The sequence below is a fragment of the Oryctolagus cuniculus genome, chromosome 17 (assembly GCF_964237555.1).
Source record: "Oryctolagus cuniculus chromosome 17, mOryCun1.1, whole genome shotgun sequence".
Classification (NCBI taxonomy): Eukaryota; Metazoa; Chordata; class Mammalia; order Lagomorpha; family Leporidae; genus Oryctolagus; species Oryctolagus cuniculus.
This window is the reverse complement of record NC_091448.1, coordinates 11,517,348-11,538,642: the sequence shown is the minus strand read 5'-3', so window position 1 is coordinate 11,538,642 and position 21,295 is coordinate 11,517,348. Positions and strand designations below refer to the sequence as shown.

The following is a 21,295-nucleotide window of genomic DNA, read 5'->3' as shown; positions in this document are numbered from 1 at the left end:
CGTTGGTTCACCCTCCAATGGCTGCTGCAGCCGGTGCGCTGCGGCCGGCGCACCACGCTGATCTGAAGCCAGGAGCCAGGTGCTTCTCCTGGTCTCCCGTGGGGTGCAGGGCCCAAGCACTTGGGCCATCCTCCACTGCACTCCCTGGCCACAGCAGAGAGCTGGCCTGGAAGAGGGGCAACCGGGACAGAATCTGGCGCCCCGACCGGGACTAGAACCTGGTGTGCCAGCACTGCAAGGCGGAGGATTAGCCTAGTGAGCCACGGCGCCGGCCCCATCACACATTTCAAAAACTTTTGCCCCCAAACAAATTTATCATTCAATTCCTGGTTCCACGGATTTTTTGAAGTACCCTTGTACAACAATGGTCCCATGAGGTTATGCCACCTAGTGGTACCGTAGCCGTGATTGTTTGTGCAAGTGCACTCTATGATGTTTGCACAATGACAAGACTGTGAGAAGGAAAGACATCTGGCTCATTTTCAAAGTAAGGTGTTCAGTTGAAATTTACTAACAACTAGCTGGCATAAAAGCTTGCAGATGTGTGGAAAGTTACAAGTAGGTAACTGGTTTAACAGCTAGGTTACAAACCACAAACTACATGTACCTGGAAAGTCTGAAAAAAACAGGGTGTTGAGCAAATAGAAAGTTAGGGGTGGTTAACTTAGTAACTAAAATGGATGGAGATAACAAGCAATGTCTGGGAAGATTGTAACCCCAAAGTACTCAGCCAATGAGGAACCAGGAGAGGGACCTGCCTGCTAGGGAATAAATACTTGATGCAAACCACCCCGAGCGTGCCTGCCTCCCAGATACCCAATCTTTCAAGATGGTAATGGAGTCTTGCTTTAATTACACTTCCCAAGTCCAAGTCCATCCTTTGGATGGGCAGGTGATGACATTTTTCACATAAACTTGATTAACAACAAATTAGTCAGAAGGTATCAATATTGTTAATCAACACACGGCTATGTATCCCTCCCTTGCTTTAAAAAAAAACCTTTGTAGCACCCATAGCCCTCAGCAGATCTGCTGTTGCTGACATGTCCAGTGAACATTCGCTGGCTTCCTCCCAACCCATGCTTTGCACCTCTGTTTCCACCAGAAGAAAGGGTGTGCAGCGGGCGCTCTCTTGCCCCCACACTCTGCTCCTGTTTGCTCAGAACCCCACTCTTCCTGCCCATCCACCATCACCATCCTTCATCGGGGTGGTTCCCCCGCAGCTCCAGATCCAATGTCCCTCTTCAGTTCCTTCTACAAACACCTGACAGGTAGCCCTCACCTCCCAGCCGCATCCTGGTCTACTCACTCACCTCCCTGGCCTATGTGACTGTGTCTTTTCATTCCCTATGTCTAGCCCAGTGCTGGGGACACAAATTCCCCATAAGTGTTTATTTGAATGAAAGGAAACGATGGAGGAGGGAGGGAGAGAGGACAAGCATGATCTTTTGCTCACCTGTACTGCTCTTTGGCCTGCATAATGACGAAGTCCCACTTGTAGTTAATTTTTTTGTTCAAGAAATTATAGTTTTCCTGGAGAAGTAAAACAAAAATAATAACAGCGAGCCTCATGACCTGTGCAGCAAAGCAAAAAGTCCTAGGTGGACAAGGACACACCCAGCGGTTCCCACCCTCGCTTAACAACGGTTTTCATCCAGCAGTAGCACAGAATTCTCAAAGGGCCTTCAAAACAAGCCTTAGTTTTCTTAGATTTTTTTAAATAATTATATCCCAAATCTCAGTAGGAAAAGGATACAAAAACTCAATATTTAACAACACAATCCACAAAGATGATCCCAATCATGGATACAATGCTGGACCCTTTAAAAACATGTTTGTTAAATATACACTTGGGTGGGAGGTAGGGTAGAGGGGAGTATCACTACATTCTTAAATTTGTATGTATGAAATACATGAAACTTGTATAACAAATAAAATTTTTAAAAATTTAAAAAAGAATAAAAATGCAGTGAAAGGGTTGCCTTCTGCCCAGAAACACTAGTCTTCTGAGTTCTGGTATATTCCTTAGAAAATCTGATTCACCCAGACTAAACAAATGTCTGCACTATTGTTTTCCCATCACAACCCATACTCAAAACTGTTAGTCCAGGATTGTCCATTGTTATGCATTTTAATTAAGTGATAAGGTTTGGGGACTGCAAGCTTGGGGTGGGGGGCAGCATTGTGTGTGCAATGCCACTGAGCAAGGGCTTAAATTACAGCAGGAGAAATTGAAGCCAGGCATGAGGAAGAGTTTACCTCAGTGAGCTGCTTCTAATAAGTGGATAGGTGGATGGATGCATGCAATGAAGGATGGATGGATGGTGGATGGATGGATGGATGGATGGATGAAGAGATGAAGAGATGGAGAGATGGATGAGTAGGTGGATTAATGGGTGGATGTTTGGATAGATGAATAGAGGGAGAGATGGTTGGGTAGGCAGATAGATGGATGATGGATAGACAGATGGGTAGATGGACACATGTGTGGGTAGGTAGATGGACAGATGGATGGATGGATGGATGGATAGGTGATGGGAAGATGAATAGATACGTGGGTAGGTGGGTGAGTGGGTAGATGATGGATGGATGAGTAAGTGGGTGGGTAGTTGGATGCATGCATGTATGACATAAATGCTCAGCTGTGTGAGGAAGGGGGTGGGTAACAGCTCAAGGCTCTATTCCACTCAATTATAATAAACTCTACTTGAAAAATCTCTGTACCTTTTCATATTCCTCTAAAATCCCTTTCTTCTTAATATTTCGCTTGGCTAGATAGATGGCTGGAAAAGAAAGCAATGACATTTTCCATCATCATCATATTTCAAAACCCCATCTGCAGCCTCTCTGTGCACAAAGTCACTGTGGTGGAGAAACACTCAGCAGAGCTGGTCCCCTGCCCCCAGGGAACGGAACACTCCCAGTGCACATGTGAGCTGACATAAAGGTTGCAAAGACAAGAAGACAAATGTCACCAAAATTCAGCAAGTAAATAAGCAGCCTGTTAAGCACTACCAAAGGCATAGGTGGGCTGGAGTATTTACCGTAATCTGTATCTTCCGCTGGCCACTGCTGGGTAGGCCAGAAATACGGTGTCTGTAAGAGAAACCAGGGAAACCAAGCTGAAATGCTGGGCTGTGACTCTAGGGACCCCAAGCCCTATAACTGGAGACATAAAACCACCTTTGCTTCTTCCACCATTTCTAAAGCCCTGATCTGTGAGGATATGAAACCACTCAGCTATCTGCTCAAGTAGAGTGAATCCCACATTAACGTCCAAGGTCAAAGACAAGTCTTACCTGAAATCGGTAGAGGCTGCCATCAGGCTTGAGTATAAGATTCTTGGGGTCTTGCAGGGGGTAAATGTAGCCATACTTGACAATGAAGTTGCCCAAGTTCTGTGCCTCTGGAGAGGAGCAGTTCAGACATGAATGCTAAGAGCAGAGGTTGGAGGCAGAAGCTCACTGCCTGCCCCCACACTGCACCCCAAACTCCAGAAGAGGTGCCCCATCTTAACATGGGTGTCTTAGGAGTGAGAACAGTGGTTTCTGAGCTGGACCGTAGACATGTGTCAGCTGGGAAGCATGCTCAAAGAAGTCCCAGGTCCAACCCTGGGGATAGCACAACTCAATAAATCCAGAAAGGAAGCAGCAAACCTGAACACGAACCAGGGTCAAAGGTGGCCTGTGGCAGATAATATGGGTTTGATGGTTGGAGAAGCTTCTATGGGCCCTTTTGGGTCTGGAAAAGGTCCCAAGAGTGGAAAGAAAAAATGTCTCTATTTGACCAACACTTTCTCATTCAAAGAGAAAAGAGGCAGGCAGCCAAGAGTCCTGTCAACTTCTGCCCCAAGCACAACTCCGCCTTCATCCCAGCTCCGGTCCTTCCACCCTACGCCCCTCCCTTAAAGTCTCACCCCCGCCCCCAGCTTGTGTGGAAGCTCAGCCTTTTTCTGGATTGGATTTCTATTAGATCTTTCTAGATCTAGACTCAATGAAAGGAAAACCTTCCTGGCTCTTCCCCAGAGCACCAATGAGAACAGGTCTCTCCATGCTCTCAAGGGGATCACATTCCTCCAGTCCTCCACCCACCCTGCCCACGGCCCATCCCACATGACATCATTTAGCTCAGCCTCCAAGGATTAAGAAGACCTCTCTCCCTCCCTCTTCAGGCCCTACTCCCTCCACCGTAGACCAGGTTTTTATGCCTCGTTATACCTCCAGTCTTTTTTCTACTGTGAAGTCCGGTCCCAAGATTCTTTCTGCTCTAAGCCACCCTTCAAACTACTGCCTGACATCCCAGCCTAGCATGGGGATAACACACACTGCTGTGTATGCAAGCTGGTATGGCACCACTTCACCCCTCACCCAGAAAAAACTTGGAGCCTGAAAATACACCAGTGGCACCCTCACCCATCCCACCCCCAAACCCAGCTGAAACCACTACCCTCAATCTTCCTGCCTAGCCCTCCCCCATTTCTGGTTCGTTCCATTTCCTCACCATTGCACCTGCTCCTGTCCCCTTCAGCAATTCCCTTTGCAAGACCAAGGATATGCAGTACCTCCTCCAAGAAGTCTCTCCTGACGGAGTCCCTCCAATTACCCCTGTGATGTACAAACTCTCAATAATTAAATGAAACAATTGCTTTGTTCCCAAACTACCAGGCCTCTGATTTTGATTCTGGTTGTTTTACACATGAGGGCCATGTCTCTTCAATGAAAATGTACATTTCTGAGAAACACAGGCCAAGTCTCTACGTGGCCCCTCCTGTGGGGTTGTGTACACACAATGGTCCTCAAATCCCAGTGCCACATGGACTCACCCAGACTGGAGATCCAAAGCCGTTCGATGATCCATTGGAGAACGTCACTTCCTGCGAAACAGACGGATCTGGTCACTGTCATCACCTCCCAGCCCATCACCACATGGCCACACACCCCTGAACGCTGTTGCCGGACTGATCTTCTCTCTGCCCCAAAACCCCCAGGGCCCTGGGCATGTACCCATTATGTTCAGTCCAAGCCCTGCAGCCTGCAATTCAGGGCCCTGCGTGACCTGAGTCCCAGATCTGCAGCCTCGCCTTCCCCCTACACACCCAATCTTTACCTCTCTTGTCACAGTTCTCTTCCTCCCTACAATACCCTGCCGAGACAATCAGTCATCACTGAGACAGTAAACGGGCTAAATCTAAACACCGAAAAAACAAAAGGCAGTCCCCAGGAAAAAACGTCTGGTGGGCTCTGGAAGGCGCTTGGATGAGTGGGAGTCAAAGCGAGCCACGGAAGGGGAGGAAGCAGAGCCGAGGGCGGGGGTAGCTCTCCTGCACCCACAGTTCCCAGCAGACCTCGCAGGCTGCAGACAGCTCTGCCCGGGAACCTGGGCTTCCACGTGCTGGGCAAGGTGCTTTTCGTCAAGGTAGGAAGATGGGACCTATTTTAGTAACACTTTGCTGCCACCTACACTTTGCAGGCTGATTTGTAACTTCAGACAATGGTGCGTGGGCTTGGTTTGTACTCTTGCCCCAGCCCTGCAGATCCCAGGGGCTGGCTGGGAACCACGTAGGGTGAAGACTGGCATAGGAACAAAGCAGGAGAGGCAGACTGGGATGAGGCTGGGAGAATGAGTATCCTATCCTGATCCCCCGCCAAGGGTCCCATTTATCTAAGGGCCAAAGCAACCAACAAGGTCCAAGCTGCCACAGGACCCAGGGAAGCCATCTCAGCTGGGGCCCCTGGCCTCGTACAAAGAAGCGGTTCCTGGTAGGGGAAAGATGCCTGCGCCTCAGAAGTAAGAGCAGGTGCCCTGGATCCAGAGGCCACACTGCCCAGTAACGGCAAGTGACTTTCCAAAGCTCCAGCTGGGGCCCTGCCGGCAGGAGACTGGCTCACCAAACACGCCGAGGAAGAGGGTCGGGGCGTGAGACCCCACTGCCTGCATCCTGATGGCTGGGCGGTTGCAAATGACACCTGCCCCTAGGAGGTGTCTCTTCTGACACCATCCAGGCTTAATCAGGTGGGCACAGCAATGGCCGGGCGTGCTCAACCTGCCACACAGTCCTTCTTGTCTACTTGGGTGCTGAGACCCCCACCCCCAGCTTCTGATTGCTTCCCAGCGGCACACAGGCCAGGAGACAGACCCGGGCAGACGGTGGACTGATTAGCCTTCTCCACTGAGGCGCCGAGGGTTTTCTCATCCACTTGACTGCTTCCCGAAATAGAGCAAATGAGATTACGGTGCCAGGAGCATCTGTGCCTCGTGGTCTGTGCTGACAGCATGGCTGGATGCTCACCTGTGTCCCCGAGAAGCCCTGGGTCACTGGCCATCCCAGAAGCTGGACGCCCATTGGCTTTCATGGGTGCTGATGTTGGCAGACCAGGGTGTCTCCCTGCGTCCCGGCTCTGCAGCACCGGGATTCACCCACGCGGGACGAATAAAAAGCAAACACGGCTCACTGTAATCCAGGAACCAGGTGTGTCCAGGTGCAGAGAGGGCAAGCAGCTCACACACGCTGTGGACGAGGGCACGGCGGACCCTGGGGTCACAGAGCTAGGCTCAAATCCAAGCTCCCCCATGAATGAGCTTAGAGACGTGAGGACAAAGTGCTGAACCTCTCTGTGTCTCTATGGCCCCATTGGCAAAACGAGGGTGGGCAGACCTGCACTGAATTTCATCGCGGGTGTTCACAGGCACAGCGTGAGAAGAGTGAGCCGCCAGGACCCATCCATCACCAGCCCATGCCGAGTGCTGGCACAGCCCTGGCTCATTTAGCGTCTGCCATCAGTCTTTTCGACAAGAACTGCTATTCCTGCTCTTAAAAAATAAGAAAACCAAGACGAGGGATACACAGCCAGAAAAGGCACCTAAAGGATTCCGTTTCAGGGTGCCTGACTCCATGTCCAGGGCTCTTTGCACAACCCTAGAGTAGGACTGTTACACGCATTCAATCAACTTCTGTTAACGCCCCTTAGGGATGGAGCTGTCCTAAGCATTGGGGTTATCTCAATGAACAAGACAAGAGGCCCGCCTGCGGTCCAGGCAACATGCCGGACAGAATTAATGACAGCAGGGAGAGGGACAGGTGGCAGGGATGCCTCAGGAAGAACCGCCACAGCTGTATCTTAAACCACAGGGCAGAGCTGGGCGCCGCCAGAAAGTCTGCCGCTGGCTCCCTGCTCGCTCCCTGCTCACTGGGTGCCTGGAGCTACTCCACTGTCTGCCCGTCCCCAGGTGTTGCCTTTTCTTCCTTGAACTGCCTGCAGCGTTCCAATCAACTTCCCTTCCTCACTAACAAGCAGGAGGCAGCCGGCTCTTGCTTGCACTTAAGGAAACCTGAGTGACATTGCTGGTGGGGACAACCCCTCTGGGAGCTGGGGGTAGAGTCAGGAGTGGGAGCCTGACAGCAGCTGCTTCTGCAAAGACGAAGACACCTGAGTGGAAACTAAGTAGCTGGGTGGTGAGCGAGATAGAGGGGGAGCGCTCCCAAGGAGCCCGCAGGTGGGGGAGCGGGGGGGACTCCGCAGGGCCCCAAGCCTTGGTAGGAAGAGCACTCTTAACTGCAGATCCAAGCTCACAAAACACAGGCAACACAGGAACCAAAATGCACTCTGAGTTTGGAAGCCAGGCCCTCCTGCCACTGTCCTCAGAAGATGCCCTGCAGGCTCTGAACGCACACACGGAGGGCAGATGGTGGCTCCATCCTTGTGCAGAGGTTAAGAAAGCTCCCGAGGGAAGAGGGCGGTGCTGTCACCCAGCAGGTTAAGCCGCCGCCTGCCCCAACAGCCTCCCATGTCAGAGCCCCAGTTCTTGTCTCGGCTGCATTGCTTCTGATCCAGCTCCCTGCTAATGCGCCTGGGAAAGCAGTGGAAGATGGCCCTAGTCCTTGGGAGACCCGGATGGAGTTCCAGGTTCCTGGCTTTGGCCAGGGCTAGGCAGCCCTGGACAGCCCTGGACATTATGCCTATTTGGGGAATGAACCAGTGGATGGAAAATTTTTCTCTCTCTTTCTGTCTCTGTCACTCTGCATTTAATCTAAATAAAAAGAAACATTAAGAAAAAAAAAAAGCTCCAAGGTGCAGGGATTTGGCCCCGTAACTGGGACACCGCCTTCCTTACCCAGGTGCCTGGGCTGCAGTCCTGGTTTCATTTCTGATTCCAGCCTCCTTGAACGCACACCAGCGCAGGCAGATGGGGATGCCTCAAATACTTCCGGTCCCTGCCCCCACATGAGAAAGGGCTCCTGGCTTGGGCCTGGCCCTGTCCTGGCTGTTATCAGCATCTGGGGAGTGAATCAATGGGTGGGAGATTTCTCTGTCTCTTTCTGCCTTTCAAATATAAGCAAACATTTTTTTAAAGGCCCTGAATATACATTAGGAGGTAGGGAAGGTGGAGTGAGAGAGAGGCTGATTTTTTTTCTGCCGAATAAGTTTTTTTTTTCCTCTGCTACCTGACTTTATTAAAACAAAACAAGCAAATAAAAAATTGACAATAGAGTGTTCTAAAATGACCTCCTGGGAAGAATGCAAGAAGTGACCTGAGGAGTCTTTTTCCCCTTCCTTTCTAATCCCTTCCTTTAAAAAAAAATAAACAAAAACACTGTAGTCAAAGCAGCCCTAGGCAATGCTTAAGGAGTGTCTTTGGATGTGTTCCGATAAAACTTTATTTACAAATAAACACTAGCTGAGGACCAAATTTGGCCTTTGTGTTGTAGTTTGCCACCCGCCTTGTGGGGCCTGCTCCAGGCCAAGCCTAAGCCACATGCGACGTCACCTGTCATGGCGTGAGGGACGCTGGTGACCAAGACTCTCTGGTTCTGCATCCTGACCCCCGTCTCCGGGTTCTGCATGTCTTTCACCAGCGCTTCGATCTGCAAGACAGACAGGAAAAGGCTGCTGGACGGAATCTGCTGGTGCAGCGAGGAACGAATACAAGGAGGCCGTATCTGGGGTGACGGGAGGGAGCCCTGGTGCAGCAAAGTTAACAGTGCGACTGGGTAGTGCAGTGAGGGTGCCAGGGCAGAACACCAGGTTTACTACTTATATGACCAGAGTTGCCAGCCCTCAGAACAGAAAATGCAAAAAAAAAAAAAAAAAAGAGAGAGAGAGAGAGAGGGAGGGGGAGGGGGAGAGGAAGCGGGAGGGGCAGGGCAGGGCGAAGGGAATACGGAGGGGAAAGGGAGGGGAAAGGGGGGGAGAGGGAAAGGGAGGGGAGAGGCAGGGGGAGGGGGGAGAGAGAGAGGCAGGGGGAGGGGGAGAGGGAGGGGGAGAGGGAGGGAGAGAGGGAGGGGGAGAGGGCGGGGGAAGGGAGGAGCACCTTCCTGAAGCACACCTTCTTTGGAACGCTGGTCACCAAGGGATGCCACAGTGTCTGGCAGGTGACTGGAAATGACTCCCCCAAGTTCAAAAGTCAAAGATATGATTGGCAGAGTTGTGAATGTCAAAGACAGGTGGAAGCCAGAGGAAACACACAGGTGGTCCAAGGAAGACGGAACTGCAAGGGCCCAGCCCCAAGGACAGCCCTGCTCATCTTTAGATCGGCCTCTAATTGTTTTATTATTGAAAAGAAGCATTTCCCACTTGGAATAAAAATGGAATGGAATGGAAATAATATCAACTGCAGGATATCTGACTGGACATCTGACACCGTTCAACAAAGAGAACCCATGTGTTCCGCTCATCATTCGGCGTCTGTGATTGGTGGTGACAAAGCCTCCCAGGGAAAGTCTTCAAACCCCACACTCCCCCAGGACAGCCCCCTCTAGTGTCCACTCCCTGGCCCAGATGTGCTTGCCAATGATCAATCAGTCATTCAACAACCAAGCACAGTCATGGTCAATTCTGGGCAACCAGAGAGAAGTAGCTGTGGTCCCTGGGCCCAAGGAACTTGCCCTCCAGTAAGCACAGCCCCCTGTCCGTGGGGGGTGCATCTCAAGACCCCCAGTGAATGCCTGGAACCGTGGAGAGCACCAGACCCTGCAGGTAATGTTTTCTCCAATACATCCAACCCTCTGGTGAAATTTAATTCATTAGTTAGGCACACTGAAAGATTAGCAGCAAGAACTAACCATAGAGGCTGGCGCTGTGGTATGGAAGGCTAAGCTTCCACTTGCAGTGTTGGCATCCCATATGGGCACCAGTTCAAGTCCTAGCTGCTCCACTTCCACTCGAGATCTTGGCTTATGGCCTGGTAAAGCAGTGCTTGGGCCCCCGCACTTGCGTGAGAGATCTGGAAGAAGCTCTTGGCTCCTGGCCTCAGATAGGCCTAGCTCCAGCTGTTGCAGCCATTTGGGGAGTGAACCAGCGGATGGAAGATCTCTCTCTGTCTCTCCCTCCATGTAACTCTCTCTCTCTCAAATAAATAAATCTTGTTTTTTTTTTTTTAAAGGAACTAAGATTAAATAGAATGATTATGATAATATACTGTAATAAGTTAGGTGAATGTGGTCTCTCACTCTCAAACGATGGAATTTTCCATTTCATATCTCTGGGCTACAGTTGACTGCAGATAACTGAACCTTTGGGAAAGAGAATTGTGGGTAGGGAGTGACTGCTGATAGGACAATACCCAAAGTGGCATGATGAAGGTGACCCCAGGGTTGGGGCAGGACTCCAGGAGTAGACCCTACAAACATGGCAGGGAACTGGGCAGCAGAGTGGGGCCCAGAGGGTGAGTCTGGGCCTTCCAGGCAGAGGGGCAGTGGGAGCGGGAGCCAGTGAGTGGGAGAAACACCTCTCCTGCCTTCACCTGGCGCACAGCTCTCTCCTGCGGTCCAGGCCGCTGTGCCCAGCTGGACACGGTCTCACGGGGACTACATCCACACCCGGCCTGTCCAACAGGATAGGACTCAGAGCAGAACAGCTCCCTGACTTAGCTGCTCCACCTCAATTTACCTGACTTGGGCAAATGATTTCTTTCCCACCATTTAATAAAATGATACCCACTAAAGCCACATGGCACGTTACAATTGACAAAGTCCCTGCATCCCTAAGGAAAAGAACCTGGGGTAGGCATTTGTCTACCATAGTCAGGGACTGATGGCAGGGGCCCTGCCGTTGGACATGGCTTCAAAACCTCCGAGAACCCGGTTACGGACTGTGCAACTGCTGTCTAAGGAGACAGACACCGTGAATACGCGTAAACACACCAGGCTGAGCACGCCTTATCCGAAGTGCTTGGGACCAAAAGTGTTTTGGATCTGGGATTTTTCTGGATTTCGAAATGTTTGTACACACATAATGAGGCATCTTGAAGACAGCATCCAAGTCTAAAACCCAAATTCATTTGTCTCCTCTATGCCTTAGGCACACAGCCTGTTGGGTAATTTTATACAATATTTTTAATCATTTTGTTCATGAAATAAAGTCTCGTTTGAATGTTCCCCCCACAAAGCAGTGCTATGCATCTGAAGTCATGGGTATGCCCGTTATTCTAACCTGATCATTACAGCCCATATGCAGGTAAGGAAATGCCACTCTGTATCCTTAAAAGGGCACAATTCTTATGTGTTGATTACAAAAAGAAATAATAAATAAATAAAGTTTAAAAAAATAACAAAACTGGAAATAAATCTCCTGGTGGGAACTTTGAGCACTGCCCTGACTCCATGAATACCAGAGAGTTCTGCATTCGGGAGTATATTGATTTTCAAATTTTCACAAAAAGGAAGCTTGCCCTGTACACGCTTCCTAACAGGAGGTTAGAATCAATAAGTCATTGGTGATTCCCTCTGCTTAGAGTAATTAACGTTATAGCATTTGTACAATGAATACATTTTTGAAATTCTGCGCACAGGGGATGCTCACGTGCCCAGGAATAAAACCCAGCTGTGCCACCCAAACACACATGAAGTATCTGTTCAGCGAGTATTTAGTGCCCAGCATGGAGGGGAATATCACAAGGCCCAGAACCACACTCCCAGTCCTTGGAGAGAGGGAGCTAATTACGTGAACACCAAGGTGAGGGGTCTGGGTGAGGAGGACGCTCAGGACACATCTGTATCCCAGTTTAGAAGCCGGAGGCCCTAGGAAAATGGTTAAATCTCACTAAGGCTCATTTCTCTAGGAAAAAAAAAAAACCTGGAGATTCAGCACTACCTACATCACCCCAGGGAGGCTTGGAAATTAAATGAGATGAAGTGTTAGGATGTGCTAGGCACAAAGTAGCTGTTTATGAGACAGCCATTCCAGCCTGAATTACAGACCAAGAAATCTGGAGGTACTGAGTGGAGGAAAATCCAGAAGAGGAGGACTGGTTGAGAAGATCCTAAAGAAGAACGTGGAGGGCGAGCAGGACTCCAAGGCAGGGGTGATGTGAGGAGGCTCCAGGCTCCCCCAGGCTGGAGAGTAAAAACGTTGACACAAGAGTCCTTGTGCATTGTTGGTGGGAAGGCAAAATGGCTCCACTGCTGTGAAAAACAGTATAGGGGCTGGCGCTGTGGCGTAGCAGGTAAAGCCGCTGCCTGCAGTGCTGGCATCCCATAGGGGCGCCGGTTCGAGTCCCGGCTGCTCCTCTTCCAATCCAGCTCTCTGCTGTGGCCTGGGAAAGCAGAAGATGGCCCAAGTCCTTGGGTCCCTGCACCCACGTGGGAGACCCAAAAGAAGCTCCTGGCTCCTGGCTTTGGATCAGTGCAGCTCTGGCTGCTGCAGCCAATTGAGGAGTGAACCAGAGGATGGAAGACCTCTCTCTCTGTCTCTACCTCTCTCTGTAACTCTTTCAAATAAATAAAATAAAAATAAATAAAAATAAAAAAGGAGATCTTGCTCCATGCAGTGTCATGGATGAACCGTGAGGAAAAGCTGCTGAGTGAAATAAGCCAGACACAGAAGGACAAACACTTAGAGCAAGAATCACAAATAGGCAGATCCACAGAATCGGAGATTAGAATGCTGATAATGGACACAGGCTTTCAGTTAAGTTCCAGAGACGTGCGACACACTATTGTAGCTGGAGTTCACAATCTCTTCATAAAACCAAGAAGGAGACACGGATCCAACCTTGCTCAGAGGGGAGCAGGGTCATTCGGGGGACTCTGAACTGGAACAATCCCACCTGTCACCACCCACCAGCCTGCTCTTGAAGCTGGAAGGCTCCCACGTCCCAGGGAGTATGGAGCCATGTCCTAATTCAGCACTGAGAAGGGAGGGTTTCCTATTCCAATCTTGGTTGCAAAACCAGTATTTGCAGGTGAACCACAAACTCAAGCAACAGCCTGAGATCCGGTGCACGGCCAAAGCCACCAGGGCACAGGGCCAGCCGCTCAGTCGGCCTGGGAGACTCAAGCTGTGCCAGGACTCCACGTGCAAGACGGAAGCAGCAGGCTGCAGCTGCAGGGACACTCTCTTGGCTCAAGAATGATTTGGAGCAGAAATGACTCACGACAGCCGCATTCAGAGCCACAGTCCTCGGCCTTCCGCCATGCAGGGGCTGCAGGGGGGTCAGCAGCAGGAAGGGGAGCAAAGAGACAACCCAGGACGGTGCTGGACAGGGGGCTGGGAGGTGGCCCCTGCTGGGAGTAGCCAGGGGACTGAAGACTGACCTTTTCCGCAGTTCTTACCTAACACTAAGCCTGTAGATGGTTCTGCAAGAAGTGACCGATTTTCTAACGTGAGGGCTTAAGACTCCCCCTTTCCCATTTTAGCAACCAGACAAAAGGCCAGCCACGTCCATGCAAACATTTTTATAAGAAACAACAGTATTTAAGGTTCATCTCTAAGTCCTGGAGGAGAAATACACATTCACTTTGCAGATTAGACACCTGATAGAAAATCAGCAGATATTGGCCGGCGTCGCGGCTCAATAGGCTAATCCTCCGCCTGCGGCACCAGCACACCGGGTTCTAGTCCCGGTTGCTCCTCTTCCAGTCCAGCTCTCTGCTGTGGCCTGGGAAGGCAGTGGAGGATGGCCCAGGTGCTTGGGCCCCTGCACCCCATGGGAGACCAGGAGAAGCACCTGGCTCCTGGCTTCGGATCAGCACAGTGCACTGGCCACAGCCCACTGGCCACAGCAGCCATTGGGGGGTGAACCAACGGCAAAGGAAGACCTTTCTCTCTGTCTCTCTCTCACTGTCCACTCTGCCTGTCAAAAAAAAAAAAAAAAAAACAAAAAAAAAAAACTTGTCCTCACTTTAAAAAAAAATCTAGTTATGAAGAGTTTGAAAATAATCTCCAGAGGAGGAATAATGAGAGTTATTTAAATGCACAATGAGAGGAGTCAGATTTCTGTCTAGCAGGTGTGTGTCACCCTTGGCAGAAAGGAGGGGGCGGGGAATGTCACATGGACCAGGGAACATTTCGGGGGAGTCCAGGCCACTTGGAGTCAGGCAGTTTTCCTCGAAACTTTCTTGATGGAAATCCGCCAGGCGCCTCCGCACTCGCTCTGCTAGGAAAGCTCAGGGTTCAAGCTCAGGATGCTGTCGCTGAAGGGCTCAACCGGGTCTCCCCAGCGTCCCAAGACCTCACAATGTGACCGGTTGTGGACACAGGGACTTCTAAGAGGTAAGTGAGGTAAAGTGAGGAGGAGAAATAGACCCTAATCCGGTACGAATGGGGTCTTCTCACAGGAGATGAAGGACGGGTGGGCCCAGAGCAAGCATGAATGCAAGGCGAGAGAGGAAGCGGCGCCCACAACCTGAGCAGAGAGACCTCCCTGCCCCGGATGGGTCTCGGGCTTCCAGAGCCCAGTGCAGTGGGAAATCTGAGTTCTGTGGGTGCAGCCCCCAGCCCCAGCTAAGCACCTTTGACACACAGGCTCACACAGGCTCTGTGTTCTGTCCTCGGTTAGGAATCTCCATTCCCCATCACAGAGGGGAGAGAATCAGAATTCGTCCCCAAGTTCTCCCCGGAGCTCACACCCCTGGCCCCTCTCATACCCTCCTCCTGGGGATGAGAGGGAGCCGCAGCTGGCCCCACCCTCAGGCGCCAGGGCTCCAGCTCCTCCCAAGGCGAAGATCAACTCATTCTGTTCCCAAGCAACACACAAGTGCCACATCACGGGGCCACGCCGGGCCCTGTCTGGCCTGGGCAGGGGGGGAGCAGGAGGGGTGGCAGCCCTACCTTCCCCCTCTCACGCACCCACGTGCAGAGGCGTGACTTCAGGCATGCCGGGAAGCCCAACACCACGGAGGGATCAAAGGCGAAGGCTTTGATAGCTTTGACATTCCCCCCCTCACCACGCCCACGCTGCTGCGCGCATTAAGGAGCTGTCACTCATGCACCAGCTCTCCAGGGCTGGGATTTTCCTTTAAGCAGGAGAAGCCTCCCCTGGGGCGGGGGGAGGGGGCAATAATAATCAGGAATTTTCCCTACAAAGATGGGAAAGGTGGCCCAAGAACCACAGAGCTGGTTTTCTAACAGGAGGCTGCGTTCTTGCCAATGAAGCCGGACCACACAGAGTCCAGCCAAGCCCTGGCCAGCTCCCCCCGCATCTCGAAAGCCCCGCATCGCGCTCAGCATCTTTCCCCAAAATCTGTTCTTTCCCTGGTCGGGGCCCAGGAAGCTTCCAGACAACCCCAGCCAAGTGGGAGCCAACTTTGCTAGTACTGCGGTTTGCCTTGCGCGGACATTTTGGGCGGGGTCACTGGAGGGAGGCTGTCCTGTGCACAGTAGGATGTTCAGCAGCATCCCCCCCCCCGCCCCCGCCTCTGCCTACTGGGCACCAGCAGCCTCCCTGGTTGTGAAGATCCAGAACGCATCCAAATGTGGCCAAATGTCCCCAGGGCCTTTTATCCTGGCTACGCATTCAAACCACCTGGGGAGCGTGGGCCCCACCCCAGGCCAAGTCGATCAGAAACCGCAAACATGGTGAGTGGTTGTCAGTATTTTTAGCAGCGCAGCTGGGGTTGAGAGGCACTCGCATCCTCTCATGGGAATCGTCTTTCTAGCACATCAACCGTCTCATCTTATTCACCCCCGATTTGAAAACATCCAGCGGTTTCTCTTTAAGCACCGACAGCACCCAACTCCTCGGCATGGCGCAGGAAGCCCTCCCCGGGGCCCTTCTCACTGCCAGCCTCCCTCCCCGTCCAGCAGCTCCACGCCCACCTCCCGCCCTCAGCAGGCCAGCGAGCCCAAGCCCTGGGGAGTGTCCCAAACCACCAAGCTGTGTCCCCACCTGTGTTCTGCTTGTGCCTAAAATGCCACTCACGTTCCCTCATCCCACAATTGCTGATCTTTCAGCCCTCGACTCAGAGACAAGCCCCTGGGTGGCACCTGTCTCAATTCCGCCACCCCGGACAGAACTGCCCACTCCCTGTTTGGAGTTCACTCTGTCTGCCATGGGCTTCGTGACCATTTGCTCCCATTACTTTCACGTCACTCACTCTCTGCCTGACCCTGAGCCCCTTGGTGTCTCCAAGTACCTGGCCCAGTACCTGTCATCCAAGAGCTCAACCATGGGTATTGAGTGAAAGAATGATACAGCCAAGAACACCACCCTCTGCCCAAGTCCCTTCAAAAATCCCTGCTTTGGGGGCCAGCATCGTGGCGTAGGAGGTTAAGCTGCCTCCTGTGACACCAGCATCCCACAAGGGCATCGGTTCAAGACCCAGCTGCTCCACTTCCAATCCGGCTCCCAGCGAATGTGCCTGGGAAAGCAGTGGAAGATGGCCCAAGTGCTTGGGCCCCTGCCACCTCTATGGGGGACCCAGAAAAAGCTCCTGGCTTTGGCCTGGCCATTGTGGCCATTTAGGGAGTTAACCATCAGATGGAAGATATCTCTCTCTCTAACTCTGCCTTTCAAATAAATAAAAAGTAAATCTGCTTTTTCACCCCATTCCCAAGTAAAAGATATGCGAGAGCACCCAGGAAAGCCAGGCCATCTAACAGAAGGCTTTTCCACGGACACCAAGGTCACTCTCATGGTGAATCCCAATGACAACAGTAACAGGTACTGGACTGGTCATCTGGGAATCACAGAAAAGGATGGGCCAGTGCCAGGACACGAGCCCATGAGTGCCAGAGCCACGGGCTACCCACAGCCATAGGTCACCTTGCTCCACTGGGTGCCGTCGGCTCATCCTCCAGCAAAGCCCCAGACAGGTGAGCCATCCACTCCCACCCACAACCCCTTCAGCCAGCCCAGGCAGCACAGGCAGGCGGCAGCCCAGCTCTGGGGCCGTCTACCCAGGGCTTGTGCAGAACCTCCAGGAACGGCAGCAGAAGGGAGGGCTCCTCTGGCCGGCGTCGCTTGCCCTGGCTCCGTGAGAAGCCACTGTTGCCTGTGTGGTTGGAGCTGTGGGGCGCTCAGGGGAACCCTGAGTGAAGCCTCTTAGCTCAGGGAGAAGACCCCGCTCCACTCCTCCCACTCACACCAGTGGTCCTCCTAACTTGCCAATCTCCCACATGGCTTGCTCGCTCCGAACGCCACTGTGGCTCCTACCAGGTGAACTGAAACGCCTTCAAAGGCCCCATGGCCTGTTACGACCCCTCCAATCTCTGCCTGCCTCTCCTGCCTCCTGTTCCCCTGGACTTCAAACTCCTGCCATTGCAGAACAGGTCCTCACAGAGTGCCCAGGCTCCCCACCGCTCCACACCCCAGCATGGGCCACATCTGCCTCCCGCAGCATCCTCCCCTCTGCCTGGACGCCCCCTCTTTGCTTTCAGTCCTTAGCTCTCTGTCCCCACGCATGTCCAGTCGAGCCTCCCCACAGCCTCCACCCTCTGGCCTCCGTCACAGGCTAGTGCGCAGTGTCCTGTCACATTTGGGGACATCTGGTCCTTAGTGACCCTGCTCCTGGCAAGTCACCCAACCTTTGGGAGTCTCAGCTTCGCTCCCTGTGAGATGTGATCCGAGCCACCGTCTGGTGGACCAGATGAGACCCTGCATGCCGGCCCTGGCCGGGGACACACGCACTGCACAATGTGCTTTCAGCAAGCAGGTGCACATGCCGTTCACCGGGCCCTGGAACGACTGGGACATCACGGATCCGCAAAGATCTTTATCTCCTGCTCTCAGGAGCTCCACGACACCACCGAGGACCCCAGAAGACACAGACAGGACCCTTTGCCGGCACAAGGCAGAGGGCCAGAGCAATCCTGGAGGTGGAGGCAAGGCCTGCGGGCAGAGACAGTGGGGAGACCCGGAGCAAGAGCCCCTGGGTGCCCGTGGCTACACATACTATGTTCCTGCGTGCAGGGCCGGAGGGCAGGCTTAGTAGGGAAATAAAGCCACAAAGTGGGTTGGAGCCAGGAGCCGAGTGGCCAGGCTGAGAAGGCTGCACTTCATCCTGCAGCGAGAGATGCCAACGAGGGGATCAGGACCCAGTATGGGTGTGGAAAGAAAATGTGAGAGTGTGTACGAGTGTGTGCACAAGTGTGTGTGTGTGTGCACAAGCTGTGTGTGTTGTGTGAGTGTGCGAATGCCAGTGTGAGTGTGCATGTGCTGTGTGTGTGCACAAGTGTGTGTTGTGTGTGTGAATGCAAGTGTGAGTGTGCATATGCTGTGTGTATGAGTGTGTGCACAAGTGTCAGTGTGTGTGTGCACAAGCATGTGTGTGCTGTGTGCATGTGCTGGGTGAATGTGTGTGCATGAGTGTGTGTGCAAATGCAAGTGTGCATTGCTGTGAGTGTGTACAAGTGTGTGCACAAGTGTCAGTGTGTGCACTAGCATGTGTGTGCTGTGTGCATTGCTGTGTGAATGTGTGTGCGAATGCAAGTGTGAGTGTGCATGTGTTGTGTGTGCATGTTTGTGTGTATGAGTGTGAATGTGTTATGCAAGTGTGTGCACAAATGTGAGTGTGCTGTGCGTGCATGCGTGAGTGTGTTGTGTGAATGTGTGTTGTGTGTCCAAGTGTGCGAGTGTGTGTGTGAATGTGAGTGTGCTGTGTGTGCACGCATGAGTGTGTTGTGTGAATGTGTGTTGAGTGTGTGCAAGTGTGCGAGTATCAGGGAGGAGGGAAGGCTGGGAGAAGAGGAGGGTTCTAGGGTGGAGGGGGGAAGGCTGAAGACCAAGACACCCATCAGAACCCAAGGTGAAGAAGGGAAAATCTACCAGGCGACAGTGGCACCGAGTACACCGCCTGTGACCCATAAACAACCTCAGTCTCTCCAGGCAGCTCCTCTCTGAGCCGCGCAGCCATCGCTGCCCGGCCTGGGGGAAGCCAGCAGCCCCCCGTGACACACGCGCGTGCACATGCACACACAAGCCCTGGGAGGTGATTTATGGCTTCCCGACGCCACACTAGGGAGGGTCCCTGTGTTTTTAGGAAGTATTGTCTCCAAGACAGGCAGGGACCGCTGCTCTCCGGCTGCGACACCCACGCGCCTGGGTCTCACCCGCGCCCCTCCCACCTGCCCCGCCTGGGTCAGGGCACCACTCTTGCAGTGGGTGGACCGGGTGTGACCCTCTGCCTGGTGTGTCCCGGCCCGTCCAGGTGTTAGTGTGGAAAGTGCTGGGAGAATAAGACACACGGCTTTGCTGAGCCCCGGAGGCTCAGGGCAGGGCCCCGCCTGTCACAAAGCATTCGGCTAATTCCACTCACCGGGCTAAGCCCGCACAGGCGACAAGTGCCCAGGACGGTAGGAAGGAAGGGCAGACAAGTGACCCCAGACTTCATCTTCAACCCCCCTCTACAGCTGTCATCCCACACCCAAGATCTCAAAGACCCCAGGACACACGAGCCACTCCACCCCCAAACACCTCACCCACAGGTGCATTTCGCCCGCCACATGCCCGTTCAGGGTGGACACCCTGTGCCCGGCCCCTGAGTCCGGGAAAACCCGAGGCGGGTCCAGCTGCCGCCTGCGCTGGCAGAGCCCAGCCTCAGACGGACTGGAAGCAGGGAGCCGCCCTTTATCCCACACACGGCAGCATTTGCAGGGTCTGCGTGGCCGCACACGCACACACACGCTTACTTTCCTACCCTGCAGTTTGGGATCCGAAGAAAAAAAAAATTGACCACAAAGCTAGGTGCACACCGGCGTGTCTGAGCTGCAGGCTCGGAGCCGACAGCGCCCGGGCTGCGCCGCCTCCCGCACCCTGCCCTCGCGAGTAACAGGTGGGCTTCACCTCCCGCACACCAGCGCCGCCGGCTTCGGGCTCCGCGCCCCCCACAGGTTACGCGAACGCCTAATGACCACCGGTCCTTAAAAGCGACACACAAACAGAAGCAGCAAATCAATTAACAAAACCGGGCAGCGGACGGGTCAGAGGGCCGCGCGCGCCGCCGGCCCGGCCCCTCCGCGGACGCCTCCCGCAGCTGCTCCCCGCACACCTCCCGCGCACCCAGGTGAGCGCCCACGGTTACCTTGGGCAGGAATGCCATCCTCGGCCTGTACTGCTGGCCCTGGTGTCGGATCGTCATCCTGGACCCGGGAAGAACTCACAGCCCGAGCACGGATCGGGGACAAGAGGGAGAAGCCGCCCAGCGCGGCCCGGGGTCACCAGCCAGCCCGGCCCGCGCGAGCCCGGGGCGGCGGCGGCGGCGGCGGCGGGGAGGCGGGGAGGCGCGGGGCGCGCGGGGCGCAGGGCCCGGGCTGCAGCCGGCGGCCCGGCGACGCTCCCTCGGCACCCGCCGGCTCGGAGCGCAGCTGGAATCCGCGCCGGCCAATCAGCGAGGCGCGCCGCGGGCTCGTTAGCATGCGCTGCGCTGCGCCCAGCTGCCACCAGGGGGCGGCGTCCGGCCCCACCTGGACCCCGCGGAGCCGCAGGTGGAGCCGCGCGCTGGCCGGGGCAGGTGGAGCTGGGCACAGAAGTGAGACACTGCCGTGGGAAACGCGAGCTTTCCGTGACCAGCCCTGCCGCTGGCCAGCTTTGCGTCAGTTGCTTGAAATCTCTTAGCAAACATCTTTTTAAAAAATGTTTTTTAAAAAGATCATGATATCCAGCGAACAGAGAGATTGCTTTATCATTTAGTAGGGAAATGGATAACACGGCGCTTGGCCCAAATGTTTAGAAAAAAATCAGAGGTGTTGATTTTCGACCAAAGAGCAAAGGGGGAAAATGAAGAAGGAAGAAATGAAGGTAGCAGTGCCATGAGCCAGCTGTCTCGGGATCTTAGAGATGAGTTGGTTGGTCTTTAATGCTGTTTAGAGGAGTTTTAGGTTCACAGCAGAATTCAATGAAAGGTATAAAGACTTGTTGGCCATCTCCGCTCCCCACACACTCAGAGCCTCCATTTGTTAACCTCCCCACCACCTCTTACAACTGAGGACGCCACATGGACAGTGCGTTATCCGAGTGCTTTTGTCTCTGGAGCATGAAAAGGTGGAACCCTGCGTAAGCATCAGGACCCTTTCCGATCTATCACAGAAAGTACCTCCTGGTTTCTTTTTTTTTTTTTTTAATTTACTTATTTGACAGGTAG

The 21,295-nt window shown here is 53.3% G+C and overlaps 1 protein-coding gene across 1 annotated transcript in view; it reads right to left on the bottom strand.

Moving 5' to 3' along the window:
• Window positions 1–20,483, bottom strand: part of RGS9 (regulator of G protein signaling 9) — a 63,263-nt gene extending 42,780 nt beyond the window's left edge. The window contains exons 1-7 of the mRNA XM_008271735.4: window positions 20,237–20,483; window positions 8,767–8,863; window positions 4,823–4,873; window positions 3,300–3,406; window positions 3,045–3,096; window positions 2,725–2,783; window positions 1,457–1,533 (exon numbers count right to left, since the gene is read on the bottom strand). Of these exons, the coding sequence (XP_008269957.3) occupies window positions 1,457–1,533; window positions 2,725–2,783; window positions 3,045–3,096; window positions 3,300–3,406; window positions 4,823–4,873; window positions 8,767–8,863; window positions 20,237–20,293 (500 nt within the window). The 5' untranslated portion in view covers window positions 20,294–20,483. The remainder of the gene's footprint in view (window positions 1–1,456; window positions 1,534–2,724; window positions 2,784–3,044; window positions 3,097–3,299; window positions 3,407–4,822; window positions 4,874–8,766; window positions 8,864–20,236) is intronic.
• Window positions 20,484–21,295: the final 812 nt, after the last annotated feature.